The 20,015-nt window shown below is 34.0% G+C and overlaps 1 protein-coding gene across 1 annotated transcript in view; it reads left to right on the top strand.

Moving 5' to 3' along the window:
• PHYHIPL (phytanoyl-CoA 2-hydroxylase interacting protein like) overlaps nt 1-20,015 on the top strand; it is a 51,032-nt gene that overhangs the window by 24,553 nt on the left and 6,464 nt on the right. The window contains exons 2-3 of the mRNA XM_019638411.1: nt 16,179-16,375; nt 17,545-17,719. Coding sequence (XP_019493956.1) covers nt 16,179-16,375; nt 17,545-17,719 — 372 coding nt within the window. The remainder of the gene's footprint in view (nt 1-16,178; nt 16,376-17,544; nt 17,720-20,015) is intronic.

Raw genomic sequence — 20,015 nt, 5'->3', positions numbered from 1 at the left:
GTTCTTCAGTCTAGTTGTGGAGGACGTTGCTGACATTGCTTCACGGGCCCAAGTTGGTACCATCACTGCGCTCTTCCTGGGCGAGGCAGATCAGTAGCCGGTTTCTGGACGGCTGCTCATGGGGCTGCTGGCCGCTCACACTGGCTGCTGGCTACACATGGTAGCCCATGGCAACCCACTGCCACAGGGGCTGCAGGCTACGCCGATGCCGGCGACTCATGGCAGCCCAGCTCCAGGTTGAGCTGTTGTTCAGCATCTTAGCTGTGGAGGGCAGTGTCACTCGCCCTCATATGTGGGATCCGAACCGGGGCCCTCTGGCGTCCCAAGCCAGCTCTTAACCATCATGCCACTCGTCTGGCCCAGCACCATACTGTTTTGATTGCTATAGCTTTGTAATATAGCTTGAAATCAGGAAGTATGATGCTTTTAACTCTGTTGTTCTTTCTCAAGATTGCTTTGGCTATTTGGGGTCTTTTGTTCCATATGAATTTTAGGATTGTTTATTCCATATCTGAAAAATGCTATTGGAATTTTGACAGGGAATATGTTGACTCTATATCATTTTGGGTAATACAGACATTTTAGCAATATTAAGTTTTCATTTCTGAACATGGGATATCATTTTTTTATTTGCATCTTCTTCAGTTTCTTTCATCAGCATTTTATAATTTTCCGTGTACAGGTCTTTCGTTTCCCTGGTTAAATTTATTGCTAACTGTTTTAATCTTTTTGATGCTATTGTAAATGAGATTCTTTTCAGATAGATTTTCCCAGGGTCAGGAGGTGAGGGAAATAGAGAGATATTGGTCATAGGGTAAAACATTGCAGTTATGAAGGGTGAATAAATCTAGAGATCTAATATAGAGTATGATGACTATAGTTAATGATACTATATTGAATATTGGAAATTTACCAAGAGAGTAGATTGCAGGTGTTTACCATTAAAAAAGTGGTAGCTAGGGCTGGCCGAGTGGCTCAGTTGGTTAAGAGCTCGCTCAAGAGTGTGAGCTCTGAGCAACAGGGTCATCTGTTTGATTCACAGCCCAAGCTGAGCTGCCAACAGGTGGCAGGATGGCTCAGCTATTAAAAAAAAAAAAAAAAAGCGGGGGGGTAACTATATCAGGGGATGATATGTTAATTAGCTTGACTAAAGTAATCACTTCAGTATGTATGTGTATTTTAAATCATCATGTACATTTTGTATAAAGCTGTATTAAAGTATAAACCTTGTACAAAGGTTATGTTTATTTAAAATAAACTTTAAAAATAAAGAATAGGTTAAAATTGACAAAATTTATATATTCATTCCAACCTCGTAAATTATAATGTGGCTCACTAGCTATTCTCTCTATGTAGAATTTCATGATGCTGGTTCATTTTATATCCCAAACTGTTCTATCCATAATTGCTTTTATAAGTCACAATATTATGCTATTTGGATCTATTTATATGGAAGCTATTAATTTATTTTCATTTTGATAGGTAGCGACCAGTATTTTTCAGAAAGTTTTAGACTTGATAATTTGATGCTCATTATTTTACTATATGGAAGTACCTTCATATATGTCAATTAAATGAATTCACTTACAGATTGATAATTTCTCAAGATTGATAATTTTTAAAAATTACTAAATACACTGGGTGAATAAAGGTCATTATTAGAGAAAGGGAAAGATGGAAGAACTTTGAGTTGACATCCATAATGGATAGATATCTTTTCTCCCTAAAATAGGTTAAGATTCATGCAATAATTACACTTCAAATTGTCTTCCCCAGAGTTTCTAGTAGACCACAAGGTATTAAACACAAAATACAGGTCTTACTGAAGTCATATAAAAATGACAAAGAGCCAGGTAAGTTGGAAAAGCAGAGAACAGAATTACGTAAACAACTTGTATTTGCTCTGTAGTAGTGAAGAAAAAGAGCAACAAAAGCAGTTGATACCCTAAATTTAATGCAGGTTCTGCCTCTTTTCACACCACTTTTGTGCTGAATTGCTAATAACTAATAAACAGATATGCCTTTTTTCCACTCTCACTTTTATCTGCCTCTGGGTATTCTTGCTGAGGATTTAATACTATAAAATGGCAAAAAGGCAGGCATAAATAGTCAACTTTTAATTAAAGTTGGTCATTTCTACTTTTTATCATTTAAGATTTTTGAAATCAAGAACAACATAATACTACTAAAAATACTGGAATACACTGACAAGCCCCTTCAATTTAAAGAGGAAGAATTTGAGTTCAGGAGACATGAATTGACTTAACTAAGATTGTATAACATGTTAGTAAGAGAACTCTGATCAGATACTATGCTTCTTCTCTATTCCTACTCCACTACACTAAGTGTCCCAGTTGCCTCACTGCAAGGAAGTAATTTTAGAAAAGAATTGAGTTTCTGGATGTATGGAATATATTTAATTTGGTCATGAGGTAATGTAAAATACTGTTAACTTAATAATGCAAGCAGCTTAAGAAAATTGCACTTGTGAAAGAGTGATAACCAAGCGTAGAGTTGAAAGTGACTTTAGAGAAAATTTGATGCATATCTTATTTTACAAATGAGAAAACAGTGAAGGTTAAGTGATTTGCCTAAAACAATACGAATAGTTGTAGAGCAACTATGATAAGGCAGCTGTAGTACAGTGGTTATGAATCTACACTTTAATGCCAGACCTCCTGGGTTGAAATTTTGGCTTTTACTTCAGTTATTTGACCTTGGCAACTCATATAATCTCTTTGTACCTCAGTTTTCTCAACTGTTAAAATGAAATAATGATGATAATAATACTTTATGAATTCATAAATTTTATGAGAGTTAAAGATATAAGTAAAACACTCAGAACACTGCCTAGCAGGTATAAATGTTCAATAAATGTTTCTATTACTAAAAGCTTTTATCTAATGCTATATTTAAATATTGTACTTATGTCTATTGTAGTTAACCAAGAAATCTTTTATACCTCATTTGCCCAGTTGGTGGAAGAAACTGGGCTAGACCATGATGTCTACAATTTGTCATCTAGTGTTTTTGTTTTTTAATCATATACACTTGTTTCTTTTGTTACGATTTGTTTTATCATGCCATAATTTGCCAAGGTTTTCTTCCGTTTTATTCTCCAAAGTTTTAATATTTGAGTAGTGAGACAGGTGCAAAACAAATTTATCTCATCTTTAAAACATTTTTAACAAAATACACTCATTTTTTCATTGCTATTCTTACTTTGGCTTTTATAAGGAGAAATTTAAAAATCAGTGCTATCCATCATTTTTAGCTCATGTATGTATATATACTAATTTAACTGCACAGTAGGCACAGTAGATACTGAATGAGTTTCACTTTTTCATTTGCTGCTTATTTACTAGAGCTTCAGTTCAACTTTAGGAACAGTGATCACATCCATTTTAAAACTGATTAGACCATTTAACTTGGAATTTAACAATGGCTTTGGCCAAGAAAGGCACACATAACAAATGACATGAGGCATTAATCTTAAGCTGCTTCTTATGCCAGAGAAGCCAGAATTTTGTTTCTTCTGTGAACTGGAGAATCTAGTGCTATATGTGAAGGGTCAGCAGCACAGAGATAAATGGGTTGTTTTGATTTCACACAAAAGCTCAGATCTCTAAAATCCATGAGAGTTGTAAATTAATTACATTCAGATTCTTTGGAATATTGCTGTTTTGGACTTCAGAATCAGAAGTTCCAGGGTGGCCATATTCCTCTGCTTTGATCACATAGATTGCCTTTACAGGAAAGGTTTTCATTAATATTCAAGGGCCAATGTTCCCTGTAGAACTATCTTCCTAATATTGTGATAGTTGAATTTTTATGTCCTCCATCTGTAACTCCTGACCTCTGAAGTAATGAGAAGCTATGAAAAAGCCTTGGTATCAGGAGGTTTCAGTAATCCTGCAACTGGTTCAATAAATGCAGTCATCATTGGTAAAGAATAAAATAGTACCTCATAAAACTTTCTTGAAAAAAGAATTGGAATTCCTGTAATAAAGTGGGAGCCATTTGGTTGAGAGGAGCGTGGCTGTCTCCTCTCCCCACCATGGGGTGTGCTTGTCCACTGATATCAGTGTCCTTCAAAAAGTGGGAATCATCTGGCAAAAATACCCCTTTGCCTGCTGTGTTCAGGCTCTCATTTGACCAGACACTGTGAATTTTGTTCATAACCAACTTGTGCAAAAACAGTAGACAGCCCTGTGCTGTCAGTGAATTAGCAGGTCATCATGCCAGTGCTGTGTCATGGGGTACTAGCAGAGTTCTGGCTCCAATTCCCAGAGTTCAGGATGGCAGGACTCATTGTTCTGGCTAGGGTCCTTTTGGCAATATGTGTCGCTGGGGCCACATGCGTGCACCAACCAAAACCTGACGCCATTGACACTGTAGAGTGAACACAACACAAACAATATGCCATCTGCTCTGCCCTGGCTGCCTCGGCCTTACCAGCGCTGGTCATATTAAAGGTCATTGTATTGAGGAAATTCCTGAACTTTCTTTAATGGTTGAAGTTAGAGTTGAAGGCTACAGGAAGAACAAGGAAGCTTTTTTGCTTCTTAAGTAACTTAAGGCCTGGAATGATATCAAAAAGATCTATGCCTCTCAGTGAATGAGAGCTGGCAAGGGAAAAATGAGAAGCCATCATTGCATCCAGTGCAGAGGATCTTTCGTCATCTATAATGAGGACAAGGCATCATCAAAGCCTTCAGAAACATCCCTGGAATTACTCTGCTGTAATGTAAGCACACTGAACACGTTGAAACTTGTTCCTGGTGGGCATGTGGGCTGTTTCTGCATTTATACTGAAAGTGCTTTCCACAAGTTAGAATGATCTGTATGGCTGTTGGCATAAAGCTGCCTCCCTCAAGAGTAACTACAACCTTTCCATGCACAAGATGCTCAATACAGACCTTAGCAGAATCTTGAAAAGCCCAGAGATCCAAAGAGCCCTCCAAACACCCGCAAGAAGATTCACCTCAGAGTCCTGAAGAAGAATCCACTGAAAAACCTGAGAATCACGTTGAAGCTAAACCCATATTGCAAAGACCATGCACTGGAGCACCATTCTTCGCCAGGCCAAGAACCACCAGCTCCAGGTGGATAAAGAAGCAGCAGTGCTAGAAGCCACATCAGATGAGAAGGGGGTTCCAGGCAAGAAGCCAGCGGTAGGGAAGAAAGGAAAGAAGGCTGTTAGCGTTAAGAAGCAGAGAAGCCTTTGGTGGGAAGAAAGGGCCGCAGCTACCAAGAAACCAGCAGCTGAGACGAAGCCTGCAGGAAAGAAACCCACCATAGAAGAAATTTAGTGAGTTCTTCATAAAGTTAAATTTATTCAATTTTATTTTTTATTCAATTTTAAGACTGTCTTTTATTGAGATGAAGTATTTTCTACATTTGATGTTAAAATGTAATTTATAATTGTGATTGTAAGAAGATATTATGCAAATATTACTTTATTTATTATAGTTTTATTTTTACTCTTCACAAAATAAAAACAGTCCTCTTGGTTTTGTTTGAAATTTTGCTGGTCTGTTGTTCTTGAAAACAGGTATTCTATGGGCCATAGAAAGTGGAATAACCTATCACTATCACCTGGTGGGTAATAAGACATAATTCCTAAAACAGTAAGACTCTTTTCTGATGTGAGAATTAGAAATTCAGTAAAAGAAGCCAGACTTGGCTGTGTATTATATATAACTGGAGGAGGAAGTCAGACCAGACCGAATGCTCGAGATATCAAGCTGGCCTCTGCTCAGTAGATTAATCAAACCAAGAGAATAAACTGAAATGAAGCCTCTGTGTTGAAATTCTCCATGTTATTGGTCCTTTTTTCTCTTCATGCAGAGTTCAGAATCCCTGAGCAAGCAAATTTATATAATTGCCCCTTCAGATTAAGATCTCAAAGGAAAATTTTGATAGCAAGTGAGGCTACCTGTCCTATACCAGACCTAAAAACATTTTGTTGAAGTGCAAATACACAGAAAAACTATTGGATCGTCGGGAAAGTCATGACACATTTTGCATTGAAAAACATAGAAAAATACGTCATGACTTTTCCGATGACCCAATAAAATGAAACCTACCTATGAAAAGATTCTGCAAAGAATCAGGTGGAGAAAATTTTGGTAGGCAGAATAACATTTCTGAGAAATATTTTCTATGATAAAGCTGTAAATTTCGTAGATTCTGATTTGTGTTCTCAAAATTCAAGATTGGATTTAATAAAACATAATAAACTAATATATAAAAAGACCTAATTGCAAACAGGGAAAGATATAAGAAAATTAATAATGCTATACCAAAATTCCATTAGTAGCAAAAAATGGAAGCCATCCTAAAGAAAAAAGAAAAATCAGAAATAAGGAGGGAACACTTAGAATTTTTCACTCAGAATATTAAGGAAAAGACAGAGATGAAAATAGAAGATAATACAAATGGAGGTCAGAAACAGACTCAATATGCTGATACTTAGTATTTCCAAGCCAGAGAAAAGGATAAACTGAACAGAAGAATTGTCATGCAGTTGGTTGCTTAGGTGATCAATTAGGACAAAGAGACAAACTGAAAGTAATAACCATGCCTTTTTATTCATTCACTGGGAAAACAGTACAAGCAAGAGGCAAAAAAGAAGGCACAGCTCCAATGTTCCATTTTTCCCTACTGAATGACACCAGGCAAGTCAGGTGGATGCAATATCCACCTGATGTGGGTAGGGTCGAATGATGGTAGAATTGCCTCATTGCAGAGGAGCTCCAAACAAAAGATTCCTGCTCTTTTATGGAGGGACATAGGGTAGACAGCAGGGCTAGGACTGGAAAAGAACCAAGTCAGAGTGGAGACAAGTGCCTCAGCCAAGGCCCTCTGTAAGGGGGTGAAGGGTACCTGATAAGCAGGAGGCACTTAGACTAAGAATGCAGATGTATATATGATCATGGCTATCTTTGGGGTGGGGGAGCCTGAGTCTTTGACTGCAGCTCCCTCCAGAAAACTGTAATGCACTGACTGTGCACCAAGTGTAGTGTAGGGATAGAGCATCTTCCATGACGTCAGCCCGGCAAAGCCTTGTAATTGCCTGTGATTGGATCTGAAAGACCATAGGATTTTGGTTTGGAGCCAGACTCCTACTGAAATTATAATTTTAAAAATCCCATAAACAGCAAGGGGATAAAATATGTTAAATAAAATGAAGGAAAATCAGACCAGCCCCAAACTTTTCAACAGCCTTCAATGCCAGAGGACAAGGTAGCAGTAGAGCAATAGCTACAAAATTTTTAGGCAAAAATTCTGTATTTAACAAAGTTGTTATTCATGTGCAAAGACTATATAGCAAGCAAAAACATTTTCAGAAACACAAGTATTCATAAAATCCTTTCCTGATCTTGGAAACAAATGATTTGAAAATCTATTTCAACCACCTAAAAGAAAATCAAGATAGATAACTCAAGATTTGAGAAGTCATGTTAAAAGACTGACACTGAGTAGCGAAACCGTTTAAGTAATAAAATCTAAAGAATTGTAAATAAGGTTATGAAATGGAATGTGAATGTCATAAATTATTTTAAAGGAAATAGTTCATTTTTGTAAAAATTTAAGATATGCTAGATCTTAAATCTAGAGTATACCATCAAAGATTCAAAAGTGAAAATAACCTCGGTTTCTTCATTTAACATATGGATGTTTTACAGATATAGATAGATAGATACATACATACATACATACATACATATACAGAAGGTGTCAGAAGCATGTATTCATATTTTAAGAAAGGAAAATTATTAAAATTGTAATACTCAATATATACCGAAAACAAAAAATAAATACAAGTCACATTTGACTTCTGCAATTAGAAGAGGTGCTTAAAGTGGTTACCATCAGCGTCCAGACACTTCCAATTATGGCGAACTACTGCTTGAGCAACGTTGACCAAAGTGTCCACTTGTATACATTTTTTGGCACCTACGGTATGTATATGTGTGTGTGTATATGTACATAAACACACATGCATATGTACACTCCCTCACACATACTGTCACATCAAGATCTAGATAGCAAAAAGTCTTAGACCCGTAAGGAGAAATTAGCTGAAACACAATGGTAGAAGGGAACTTCAAGTAGGTGAAAAAAATAAAGGTGGGGAGGATCTGAATATATTTCTTTTTAAGAATAATGCTTTTGGGTTAAGTCGAAGAACTCTCCACTTTTAGTTCCCAAAGACTTTCTTATGTTTTTCTCCTAAAAGTTTTATGTTTTTTTATATTTTATATTTATGTTTTTCTTTTAAATTAATTTTGAGCTAATTTTTGTGTAAGGTGGTGAGGTTTAGGTCAAGGTTCATTTTTTTTTTGCATTTTAAAAATAAAATTTTAATTTTTGCCCATCAACACATATATATTTTAAATAGCAATAAATTGAGTTGATAAAGGTGGAAAAATAGGCACTCTAAAAAGTGTAGTTGGGAATACAAATTGATGAAAACAAATGTAATTCAATGTTTGTACTTATTGGGATTTATCCAAATAATCATAGATATGAACAAAATTCACATAGAATATTGGTGACCCAAGTGTTATTCAGGAAAAGACTGGAAACAATTGACATGTCCAGTATTAGGATGACTGATTAATAGAATACATCAAGATTAGAATTATATGTAGTCATGGAAAAATGTTCACAGTATATTAAGAAAAAAACAGGTTACAAATCAATATGCACAATATGTTAATAGCATAGAGATGACAAATGACTTTTATTCTCTTTGTATTTTTTCCTTAAAGTTCCAACAATATTTAGTGTTACCACTAAGAGTATTTTCATTTTGAAAATTTATTGTAAATAAAGCAGAGAACAATTTCAGGTTTTGTTGTGGTTACTATTTTGAATTTTATTACTGTTTTAATTAGCTTTTCTTTCATGACTTTAAAAGTATTGCAGCATTTTAAAGTTGTTTTTATGAAGTGGAAAGTACTTTTGTCCCAGCAGGCTATAATCTTACTTTGTTATGAAAATTATTAAAAGGTATATTTATTTAAACATATATTTACACATATGTAATTTTAATTATAAAGCCAATCCTATCTGTACTGTGGTAGCAGATTTTTTAATCACTAATCTTTAGGAAGGAAAATAGACATGAGAAAATTGGTCCTGGCTGTTGCTTTTGAGTGAAGTGAATCTAACACCTGCAATTTTTTTCCTTAGAAAGACAGCTGAAGACTTATTATTAAAACTAACTACCTTTATTATCTTTTTAAAACATTCTTACTTTATTCAAACTGAGTCATTTACCCTTTTGAATACAGTAACTAAGACTTTAAATTTTAGATTGGCTTCTATTATAGCACTCTAGGGAAAATAACATGAAAAAGAAAAAGTATTCTTTTCACAACAAAACTGGTGAGGCCAAGGGACAGTGGTGCAAAGAACATGCTAAAAACAGAGAGGTCCTAAATACATAGAAACATGCTATCTTGTAGTTTTTGCCAGAGTTTACTAAGTAGAAGACACTTTTAATCTTTATTCAAGATGAAACTGCTTTTTGTGATTAATCAAATTGGAGGATACACTTCATGAAGTAATCTTGGTAACCAAGTAACTTTTTTCTCTGATGTATCTTTCAAAAAGATAAATTTAAAGACAACATCTCAGGGTCTAAGGAACTTAGCTAAGGACTTTGATAATTAAACAATTTAAATGTTTGTACAAAGCTATTAAGAGAAAAAAATTTTCATATCATTATGTGTGTATTGTGTATTCACACAGATGCATATACATACATATATGTATAAAGTGATAAAAAAGATTATGTTGCGTGAATTCTATTCTGGAACATGACCTAAAAATATGGGAGTAAGATTGTAATGGTACTGTTAGTTTAGAATAGTTTTTCTAATTCTTGGGAGGGAAGCAGGGAAAACATGCAAATTTGAAGAATCTATTTCATATAAAATGGATAACTTATAGAGTATATTGAAAGTATTTTACTGATATATAGAAATTCATAGTGCTGCAACAACACTACTTTTTATAAGCATAGATCAAAGCATGTGATACTGGAAGTAGATGTGAAATGGGCTAATTATTTGCTACACAAAAAGTTTTAGCCTAGATCCTTTCAAGGTCCATTCGATAATACAGAGCTTGTGTGTGTACTTCTCAAGCATCTTCTTAAATATGTGGAATTATACTGGATGCTTAAAAACTGCTTTTTATTTAAAGACTGCTTTCTTGGTATGTTTGAAGAGCACATTTGAACTGTGAGTCTGAGGATACATTTTAATGAAATTTTATCTTAAGTATTGTACCTGTTGAACTCCCTAAATCAACCATAATTTTTTTCCTTAGAATTAATTCCTTAACTTCGACACATTTCTAGTTTTTTTCAAGCATTTCACTATGAATTTTCATCCTATACCATGTGCTGAATTAACTAAAATGCACTGTTTCCAAGTGCTTTTTCTGTTGCCTTCATTCAGAATGCCACGTCCTCAACTTTTCCACTACTGTCTTCACCTGTTGAAATTCTGCTTCTCTCACAACATTATGATTATAGTTAACAGTTCTGTATCATATACTTCAAAGTTGTTAAGAAACCAGATATTAAGTGTTCTCACCACAAAAATGAAATGATAATTATGGGACATGATAGAAGTATTAGCATAACTGTATGGTGGTAATCATATTGCAATATATAAATATGAGGGTGCCAAAAAATGTATACACATTTTAAGAAAGGAAAAATGTATTAAAATTTAATACTCAATGTATACCAATCACAAAAGATGAATATAAGTCACATTTAACTTCTGCAATTACAAGAGGTGCTCAAAGTGGTTACCATCAGCGTCCAGACACTTCAGATTTCGGTGAACTACTGCTTGAGCAACGTTGACCAAAGTGTCCACTTGTGTACATTTTTTTGGGCACCCCTGGTATATTAATGTATATGTATCAAATCAACCCAGTTGTACACCTTAAACTTACACAATGTTATATGTCACTTATATCTCAAATAAATTTTTGCTTCTACAAGGAAGAGTGTTACATGTTTTTGAAGCATTTTCAGTTAGATTACGTGATAAATTTTATTTTGGCATTTTCCACATTCTCCATTTTATATCCTTGGGGCAGTAGCTAATTCATACATCATCGCACCTCTTCTATTGCATTCTTTTGATATGTAAATAACTGGTACTTAGTAAAAGTCATAACTGACAAATAAATATAATGAGACACATGACTAAGCAGCAGGGCGATAAGCATCTTTAACTAGCTTTACAAATCTCAATGATTTGCCATAGTCAATATGAGAAACCACTCAGTTCAACCAGCTGATAAAAGTATAATGACATTCATCCATAGTAGAGATTTTATTTTAAAATCTTCCAAGAAGAGAGATATTACATTCTGATTTTTAGTGACCTTATGAAAGTTCCCTAGAGTTAATATACAGATCCTAACAGGTCTTCTTCAGGAAGTTTTACTAAAGTTAAAAATACAAAAAATGCTTTTTGACAGTGATTAAATTTAGCAGAGGGTGAATATTGTTTTAAATGAATGAATCTGATTTCTATGTAGCTAAAGTAATGACAGCCACCAAAATCTGAATCTCCCAACCCAGAAATAATGTAGAAATTAATAAGAAAAAAAATACAGTGACCCACACTTTCAATGTAACTTTAAGAATGAGAATATAGAACCTCGAGTTACCTCTAAGTTTATATACCTCACAGTGATCACCCCAATAAGTCTATTACTCATCTGACACTGAAAATAGTTATTGTAATATTGACTATATTCTCTATGCTGTACTTTAAATCCCTGTGTCTATTTTTTTTGCAATTACAGTTGGCATTCAGTATTATTTTATATTAGCTTCAGGTATACAGCATAGTGATTAGACATTTATATAACTTTTGAAGTGATCCTCTAATAAGCCTAGTGCCCACCTGACACATACATAGTTATTACCATATTATTGACTATATTCCCCATATTGTACTTTACATCCCTGTGACAGTTTTGTAACTACAAATTTGTATTTCTTAATCCCTTCACCTTTCTCATCCATCCCCTTAATCCCCTCCCATCGATTCTCTGTATCTATGGGTCTTTCTGTTTTATTTTCTCATTTATTTTATTCTTTATATTCCATACATAAATAAGTAAGATCAAAATAATCTTGAAAAAGTACAAAACTGGATGACTCACACTTCTCAATTTTAAAACATACTACAATGCTACTGTAGTAATCAAGACAGTGTGGTAATGGAATATGAATGGAGATGTAGATCACTGGAACAGAATTAAGAGGCTAGAAATTGGTTTACAGCCAATTGATTTTTGACAAGGGTGCCAAAGCAATTAAATGAGGAAAGAATAGTCTTTTCAATAAATGATGCTGGGACAACTGCATATCCATAGGAAAAAGAATGAAGCTGGACCCCTACTTCACACCAAATATAAAAATTAAGAATAGCCCAAAAACCTAAATGTAAGAGTTAAAACTATAAAGCTCTTAGAAAATATGGGTGTAAATCTTTGTGACCTTGGATTAGACAATGGTCTTTTAGATATAACACCAAAAGTACACGCAACAAAGGTAGACAGTTAATATTAAGTGTGGATAAGGATGTGGTGAAATTAGACCTTTTTTTGTACACTGCTGGTGGCAATGTAAAACGGTGCAACCACTTTGGAAAACAGTCTGGCAGTTCCTCAGCAAATTAAAAGTTGAGTTACCATATGAATCAGCAATTCCACTTCTTATACACCCAAGAGAAATGAAAACATGTCCATACAAAAACTTGCACATGAACGTTCATAGCGGCATTACTTATAATAGTTGAAAAGTAGAAACAGGCCTAATGTCCATTAATTGATAAGTAGATAAACAAAAGTTGGTGTATCCATACAATGGTATATTATTCAGCAATAAAAATAAGTGAAGTACTTACATAACATGAATGAACCTTGAAAATATTATGTTAAGTGAAAGAAGCCAGGACAGTATGATTTGTATGATCTATTTATATGAAATGTCCAAACAGACAAATGTGAGAGATAGAAAAGAGATTAGTGGTTGCCTAGGGCTGAGGAGAAGAGATGAGCAGGGATTGGGGTTGGAGAGTACTGGCTACGATGTGGGATTTCTTTTGGGGTAAAAATACGTTCTATGATTTTGGGGATGGACGCACGACTAGGTGACTCAACTAAAAAAGACATTTAATTGTACATTTTAAATGAGTGTAAGGTTTGTGAATTATATTTCAATAAAGCTGTTTGTAAATCCGATTATTCTTTTGAAAGGGGATTTAAGTTTAGTGAGAGACGAGCCATATATATCAAATATATTAGTATAATTTGGCAAAGTTTTCAGCTTGCATTTCAATAATTGCTGTTGTTAGAAAAGTACTTTTGAAATGTTCTGAAAAGCAATTTTCATATTTTGAACAGATAAAAGTGCCATTTATTCTCCATTCAGTATTAACATTCAGCAGTAGAGCCACAGATATTAGAATCATTTGGCATGTAAAGTAGAGAAATGTAGCTAGAATTACCCTTACGATGAAGTCTAACTAAGAAAGGGAGGCCGCTTTTGAAAGTACATTTGATTGTACAGATCTAAAATAGTAGTGGCTGGTTATTGAATATTAGTGTCATGTGGAGCCCTCTCTCACCAATTTTATAGGCAGAATCATTGTCTTCTGTCACTTATCTCAAAATCTCAGTTAAATATTGATGCTCAGAGCGTGAGGAGGAAGGATGTTACATGTAATTTAGGACTAATTTAAGCTAAATTCTTTGCCTGTTCTGCCCAAGTAAAAAAGTTGCATAGAGGATAATCTAGTGACTTTATTAAGAGCTGGGACTATGATAAAGAACTTGAAAATGAAGATTCTTGATATAACAAATTCTTTATAGGTTATATCTTTATATTGTTCTGAATGGGAAAATGATTTTAGCAAAACTTTCTACATTTCAATAATTTTTTCCTCAAATTTTAATAAAAAGAAAAAAATGTATAAAACAAAGTATTACATTCTAGGAAATAAATTATTTTTAACTTTAAGATTGACTAAAATAATAGTGAAAGTTTAAATGGCAAAATGCAATATTTTATATAGTGTTACTATACTGAAGTTGTATTGTCATTAAATTGGATCAAATACAAAATAGCTTAATTTTTCTCGATGATCATAAATCATATTTTTCACTCAGTTGTGAAATTATATGGAAAGTCATAATGCAGATGAGTTCTACAGAAATTTCTACTATTAGAGTCAAGAAAGATATTTCATTAGTGTTATGTTTTAAACATAACTGCAACCAGAATAGGTAAAAATGTGAGCTTTTCTAAATAGAACAAAAATTACTAATGTTTGAATATTTATTGCCTTTCTCTTTCCCAAGACCATTAAAAGCATTTCAGTTGGTGTCTTCCCTTCCCTTGACTTTTGAAAGGCTTTAAGCCAGAAGCAATTTGGGGATTCTATGAGGCTAGGTGGGAAGGGAAGAAAAGGATGGGGGTGGTGGGGGGGTAAGTTTTCTGGGAGTTTTTTTGGAGAGAGACTCTGGAGAAACAGGTATGCAAGGGAAGTACATAGAAGAAACCAGGATTTTTAAAAGTATTACTCTAAAAATGATAATAACGAACTTGTTATTTTGAAATTAATTTTCAATTGCCATTGGGTTCTTATGGCCACAGCACAACTTGAGATAAGACAATATGGATCAAAGATTTAATAATACTAGGACTTGTTAAAAATTTTGTATTAATACTTGAAATGGGAGTGTGTGGGCAGAGAGTACAATCTAATCTGAAAGTGGAAGCGCCACAGGTGACATTCATTGTGTTTCATTTTTTCTAATCAAAATTTGCTATTTTATCCTGTTAAGGAACAAGTTATGTAGCCTATTCATGACCTACCACTTTTTATCATTTGAATAACAATTACTTTTATTTATTTCCTCTTCTGGGGCACTGAATTTTATGTTGGCTTGGGGGAAGGGAACATAGGAAGGAGAAGTGGAGTAAAATTTGATCCAGATGTCTTTCCCATGTATAAAACAAATTTGGCATATATATATATTTTTTATATACATACATATATATTTTTTTCCCCTGTCATCCATCATACTCTTAGCCAAAGTGATAGAATTTTCTGCAAGTGGAAATGTACAGCACAGCTTTAAAATAATCAGATTTCAATGAGTTCTTCAAAATTTTAATATCAATATAGCAATCATTTTTTTCTCTTTTAGCATTATCTATTGTTTTGGCACTCAAAATTAAATTTATCAAGATAGGACAGGTAAAAAGATTCCTGGAGTAATCCTCGACATAGTAACTTAAGAGAATGGTCTTCAGTATTGTTTGTATATGTAATATAACCATTACATGCTGTTTCTGTATACAAATTTCCAAAAGGGGAAAGGAGAAGCAATTTTTATAGACTGTCTCCAATACCTCATAGATCTTTTAAAAGAAACATTTCCTTTATTTGACTGTACTCTTCATTATCAACATTTCTGACAGCACCTAGTTTCAAACACCTGATAATACTTTAGAGCAGAACTGATTGGTTATGTAGGAAAAATGGTCTCGTTACTTTTCAGATGGAACCTACCATGTAAGGCAGCGGTTCTCAACCTTCCTAATGCCGCGACCCCTTAATACAGTTCCTCATGTTGTGGTGACCCCCAACCATAAAATTATTTTCGTTGCTACTCTATAACTGTAACTTTGCTACTGTTATGAATCATAATGTAAATATCTTTTTGTTTTACGATGGTCTTAGGCGACCCCTGTGAAAGGGTCGTTCGACCCCCAAAGGGGTCGCGACCCACAGGTTGAGAACCGCTGATGTAAGGCTAATCTGTAGATTAGAAAGGTGGGTCATCAGTGTTTTTGTTTTCATTCTGTGAAAATAGAAATTGGAAAGTAAATTGAAAATGTGGACATAGTGAGGACTAATTTAGTTCTGCTTTTTATTGGTAATATGACCTTGTGAATGTCGTTTTCTGTCGTTAACACTGACATTATTTCATGAACAAAATGAAATCTCAGAATTAGTAACTACATAGTTGAGTTCAGAAGTATATACTCAGCTCCCAAACTTGAAAAATTCATTGGTTGGAAACTAAGTAACTGTGCATCATTTTCTTTCTTGCAGGAAACAAATCACAAGACAGTGGCATCGCAGAGATGGAAGAACTTCCCGTACCACATAACATCAAAATAAGTAACATTACATGTGACTCATTCAAGATTTCCTGGGAAATGGATTCAAAATCAAAGGACCGTATTACACACTATTTTATTGACCTCAACAAAAAAGAGAACAAGAACTCCAATAAGTTTAAACACAAGGTAAAATCCTAACACATACTTATATTTGCTTCTTAAAAACTTTCTAAGTATGAGGACATTTTGAAAGAAGTAATATTGTATTAATTACTTATATGATGTATTTGACATTGGGAAGAATAAAAATTATATATCATTTAAAAATCCTATTCCTCTAAGGAATTTTCTAAGAAGATGAAATGCCAAGTATATTGTTAAAATACAATTTTTTCCAAAAATGATAAAATCATGACTCATATAGACATAAAAATGAACATGTGTTAAAGATTTTATTTAACTCATTAATGAGGTAACTGATGAGATATTACAACCAATTCAAAGGATAGACCAAAGAAAAGAAACAGTTGTAGATCAGGATAATAAAATAAGTGTACAAGTGGAGGCAGAACTGCTTTGGGATAGAGGAGGGAGCAAGGGCAGGAGGGGAGGGTTGTCCCTCCACTGAACAAATTCATTTGCATGTATTTAGAGAAGAATAACTAAACTATCAGTTATCTTCAAATTATAGTTGTAAAATAGCATCCACAGAATCAAAAGATAGCCAGAAGAGTGTGCTATAGGCCATGCATAGTTCTCCATGGAAGCACATATTTTTTTCCTATAACTGCCAAAAGAGGAGGTGATATAGCTTATTTGTTAAAATACGTTAGGGCTGAAAATATTTATTTTAAAAATGTTCTCTCCCTTCACATATCTAATATTTAGTAATTCACATATCTATCATAAAATTATTGGGTAGTATAAATTAAACAAATACATTTTTAAATATTAAATCTATTGAATTTATTTCATGTTTCTGTTTTGTTTTGTTTTATCATATAATATTAGAATGTTGCTTTAAGGAGCATATATAAGGAATGTACAGAGAAGAATATTATACTGGAAATCAAGTAGCTAAAATCCAAGTACACTTATGTCATTAACTAGCTATATGAACTTGGGCATGTCTCTTGATCAAGTTGGGCCTTAGTTTTACATCTGGAAAATCAGAGATTCGAATGATTGTTAAATACCTTTAAACAGGAAAATTTTATTATTAGCTGGGAATTTAATAAGTTCCTCTACATTGTTTATAGTTGATTCAAGTTATACTGCTAAATTATTTCCTTCCTTTCTCCCTCCCTCCCTCACTCCCTCCCTTCCTTCTTTTTATTCCTTTTTTCCTTTCTTAGGATGTTCCAACAAAATTAGTGGCAAAAGCTGTTCCCTTGCCAATGACTGTCCGTGGGCACTGGTTTTTGAGCCCAAGAACTGAGTATACGGTAGCAGTGCAGACTGCCTCAAAACAAGTTGATGGTGATTATGTTGTGTCTGAATGGAGTGAAATTATAGAATTCTGCACAGCAGGTAAGAGAACTTAGGTAATCGAAAAAAATCTTATTTAATAGTTCTGGGAAGCTGATTACAGAAAAAAATACGTATAATTTCTTTATGTAATTATAAGATGCTGTGTATCGCTTTGGTCGTTTTTGCATTGCCAGTAGCATTGTGTAACACAATAGTGTCGTGCTGATTGTAAGGAGCTGAGGTTCTCAGCACAATCTGGGTAATGGCATTAAATTACTTCTCTACTGCATGCAGAGTTTGATTTTCCAAAATAAAAGCTTTCCAGATAAAAATTGATGCAGCTTGAAAATATACTCAGCATATTTTGAGAGAGAGCTTTTTTCTTCCTTATTTTTCCCTTCCTTTTTTTTTTCTTTTCATGGGTATTGAAAGGAAGAAGCCAGAAACATCCTTCTCTAATTTAGGGGAAAAGAAACAGCTCTCAATGACTGTACCTAACCAGAAATGTTATTGGATTTTTTCACTTGAGTTCTAAAAATCTATCTCTAAACTAGTGTCTTCTGTGTACATGTGTGTGTATGTATGTCTTTGCTTCATTAGCAAATACCTCACAGCCATTTGGCATTGGGATATCTGATACAGAGAGCCCTTCCCCTTCGATCTGGAACTGTACTTTAATATTCTACTAGATTGGAGATGTTCCCATTCATCTCATTTATTTATATGTTTATTCATTCAATCAATAAACAAATATTTATTACATAGGCTTTGAAGGCATACAAACATAACTCTACCTGAATACATCTGTCATCTTCTCCTTTTGTCTCTTAGAATGATTCTTTCTTTCCTTTTTATCTTGGTAATTGTCTCCTCTAAAAAACTGTAGAGAGAGGCTGAGTGTTTAACATAAAGGAGCTTGTAGAAAAAGCCTTAGAAACAATTCCCCTCACCTGTTGCGGGTTGCTTAGCAACTTTCTTCAGCTGAGGCATATTTCAGATAAATCAGCTATTCCCCCCCATCACCACCACAACCTCATACTTGTATTATTTAGACTCAGTATATGCTTAGCTACTGCTTTATCTCATCTGTTGTTTCTTAATCTCAAACTCAGTATAAAACTTCTATGGAAATGCTGAGTGGATGAAATTTAATTCTATGTTGTTTTGATTTTATCTTCAACCCTTTTTGTTTCTTCTGTGAGAAAATCGCTAGGGATTACAACACCCTTGATTGCTAAGGATTTCAATTCTTAAGAGCAAGGAAAGTAATCTCTCTGGTACCATATTTCTTCCTATCTAAGATGTCATTGATTGTAATACCCACCATTTTTTTTGTATCGTTAAGAAAAAATACTGCCAATTAAACTATGAAACTATGTTTTCTTATCACATTTATTGTCACCCATGTAAGAGATGCTAAAATGTTAAAAAAATTTTAGAATAGATGAAATATGGTATTAATCATAAACCAGTAATCAGTAATTAAATAGCTAAAGATTTCCATATTGTATTAATAGTGAGTAAAGAATTCTCATTGACATCACTTATATTTGATGTGGCATGTTGGAATAAATATATTTTTGCAATTTTATTTTCCTGAATTAAAATTCCTCTTTGGAATCTACCTCATGTTTACTTCTCTTACTGCATTTCTTTCCACCTACTTTCATTGTGCCCTCCCAAGGAGTTTTAATTTAAGACACAGTAAGAGACACAGTCTCTTGTGGCATTGTTTGAATGCATGCCATTTTCCACAGGACTGCGTCAAACAGTATTATAGTATTTGTCCATTAAAAAGAGCTGTATGGGCCCGCCAAGTGGCTCAGTTGGTTAAGAACTTGCTCAAGAGTGCGAGCTCTGAGCAACAGCGGTTCGATGCCAGGTCTGAGCTGAGCTGCCGCTGAGCTCCCAACAGGTGGCAGGATGGCTCAGCTAAAAAAAAGAGCTGTAATTTACTTGCTAAAACCCCATTTGACATTAGGGAAAGGTGTGAGATATTATTTCTTCTTTATCTTAAAGAAGACCTTTGGCATTTCTAGTTCATAAATTGTCTATAACATCTGTTAGTCAATCAGTACACGTTTGCTCTCTTCTACAATCTATTTAACTATTTGAGTACATGCTTTATTTCTGTGTATATGAAGGAAAACCTTATGTTTTCTTACTTTCATTTAGAGTAATCTCTCTATTGCTCTTTTATTTAACTCCACCCAATAATTCTAAGGAAGTTATGGGGTAAATAATAAGGAAAATACCAGCTTTGAAATGTGCAACAATATTTTACTATAAATTATTTTGCATCTTTATTTCATGAGTAAAATCTAAGAGGAACTAAAGCTGTTGAAAGCTTGTTTCA

This window comes from Hipposideros armiger, unplaced genomic scaffold (assembly GCF_001890085.2).
Source record: "Hipposideros armiger isolate ML-2016 unplaced genomic scaffold, ASM189008v1 scaffold_39, whole genome shotgun sequence".
Classification (NCBI taxonomy): Eukaryota; Metazoa; Chordata; class Mammalia; order Chiroptera; family Hipposideridae; genus Hipposideros; species Hipposideros armiger.
The sequence above is the reverse complement of the archived record's forward strand: the minus strand, read 5'-3'. Positions and strand labels throughout refer to the sequence as shown.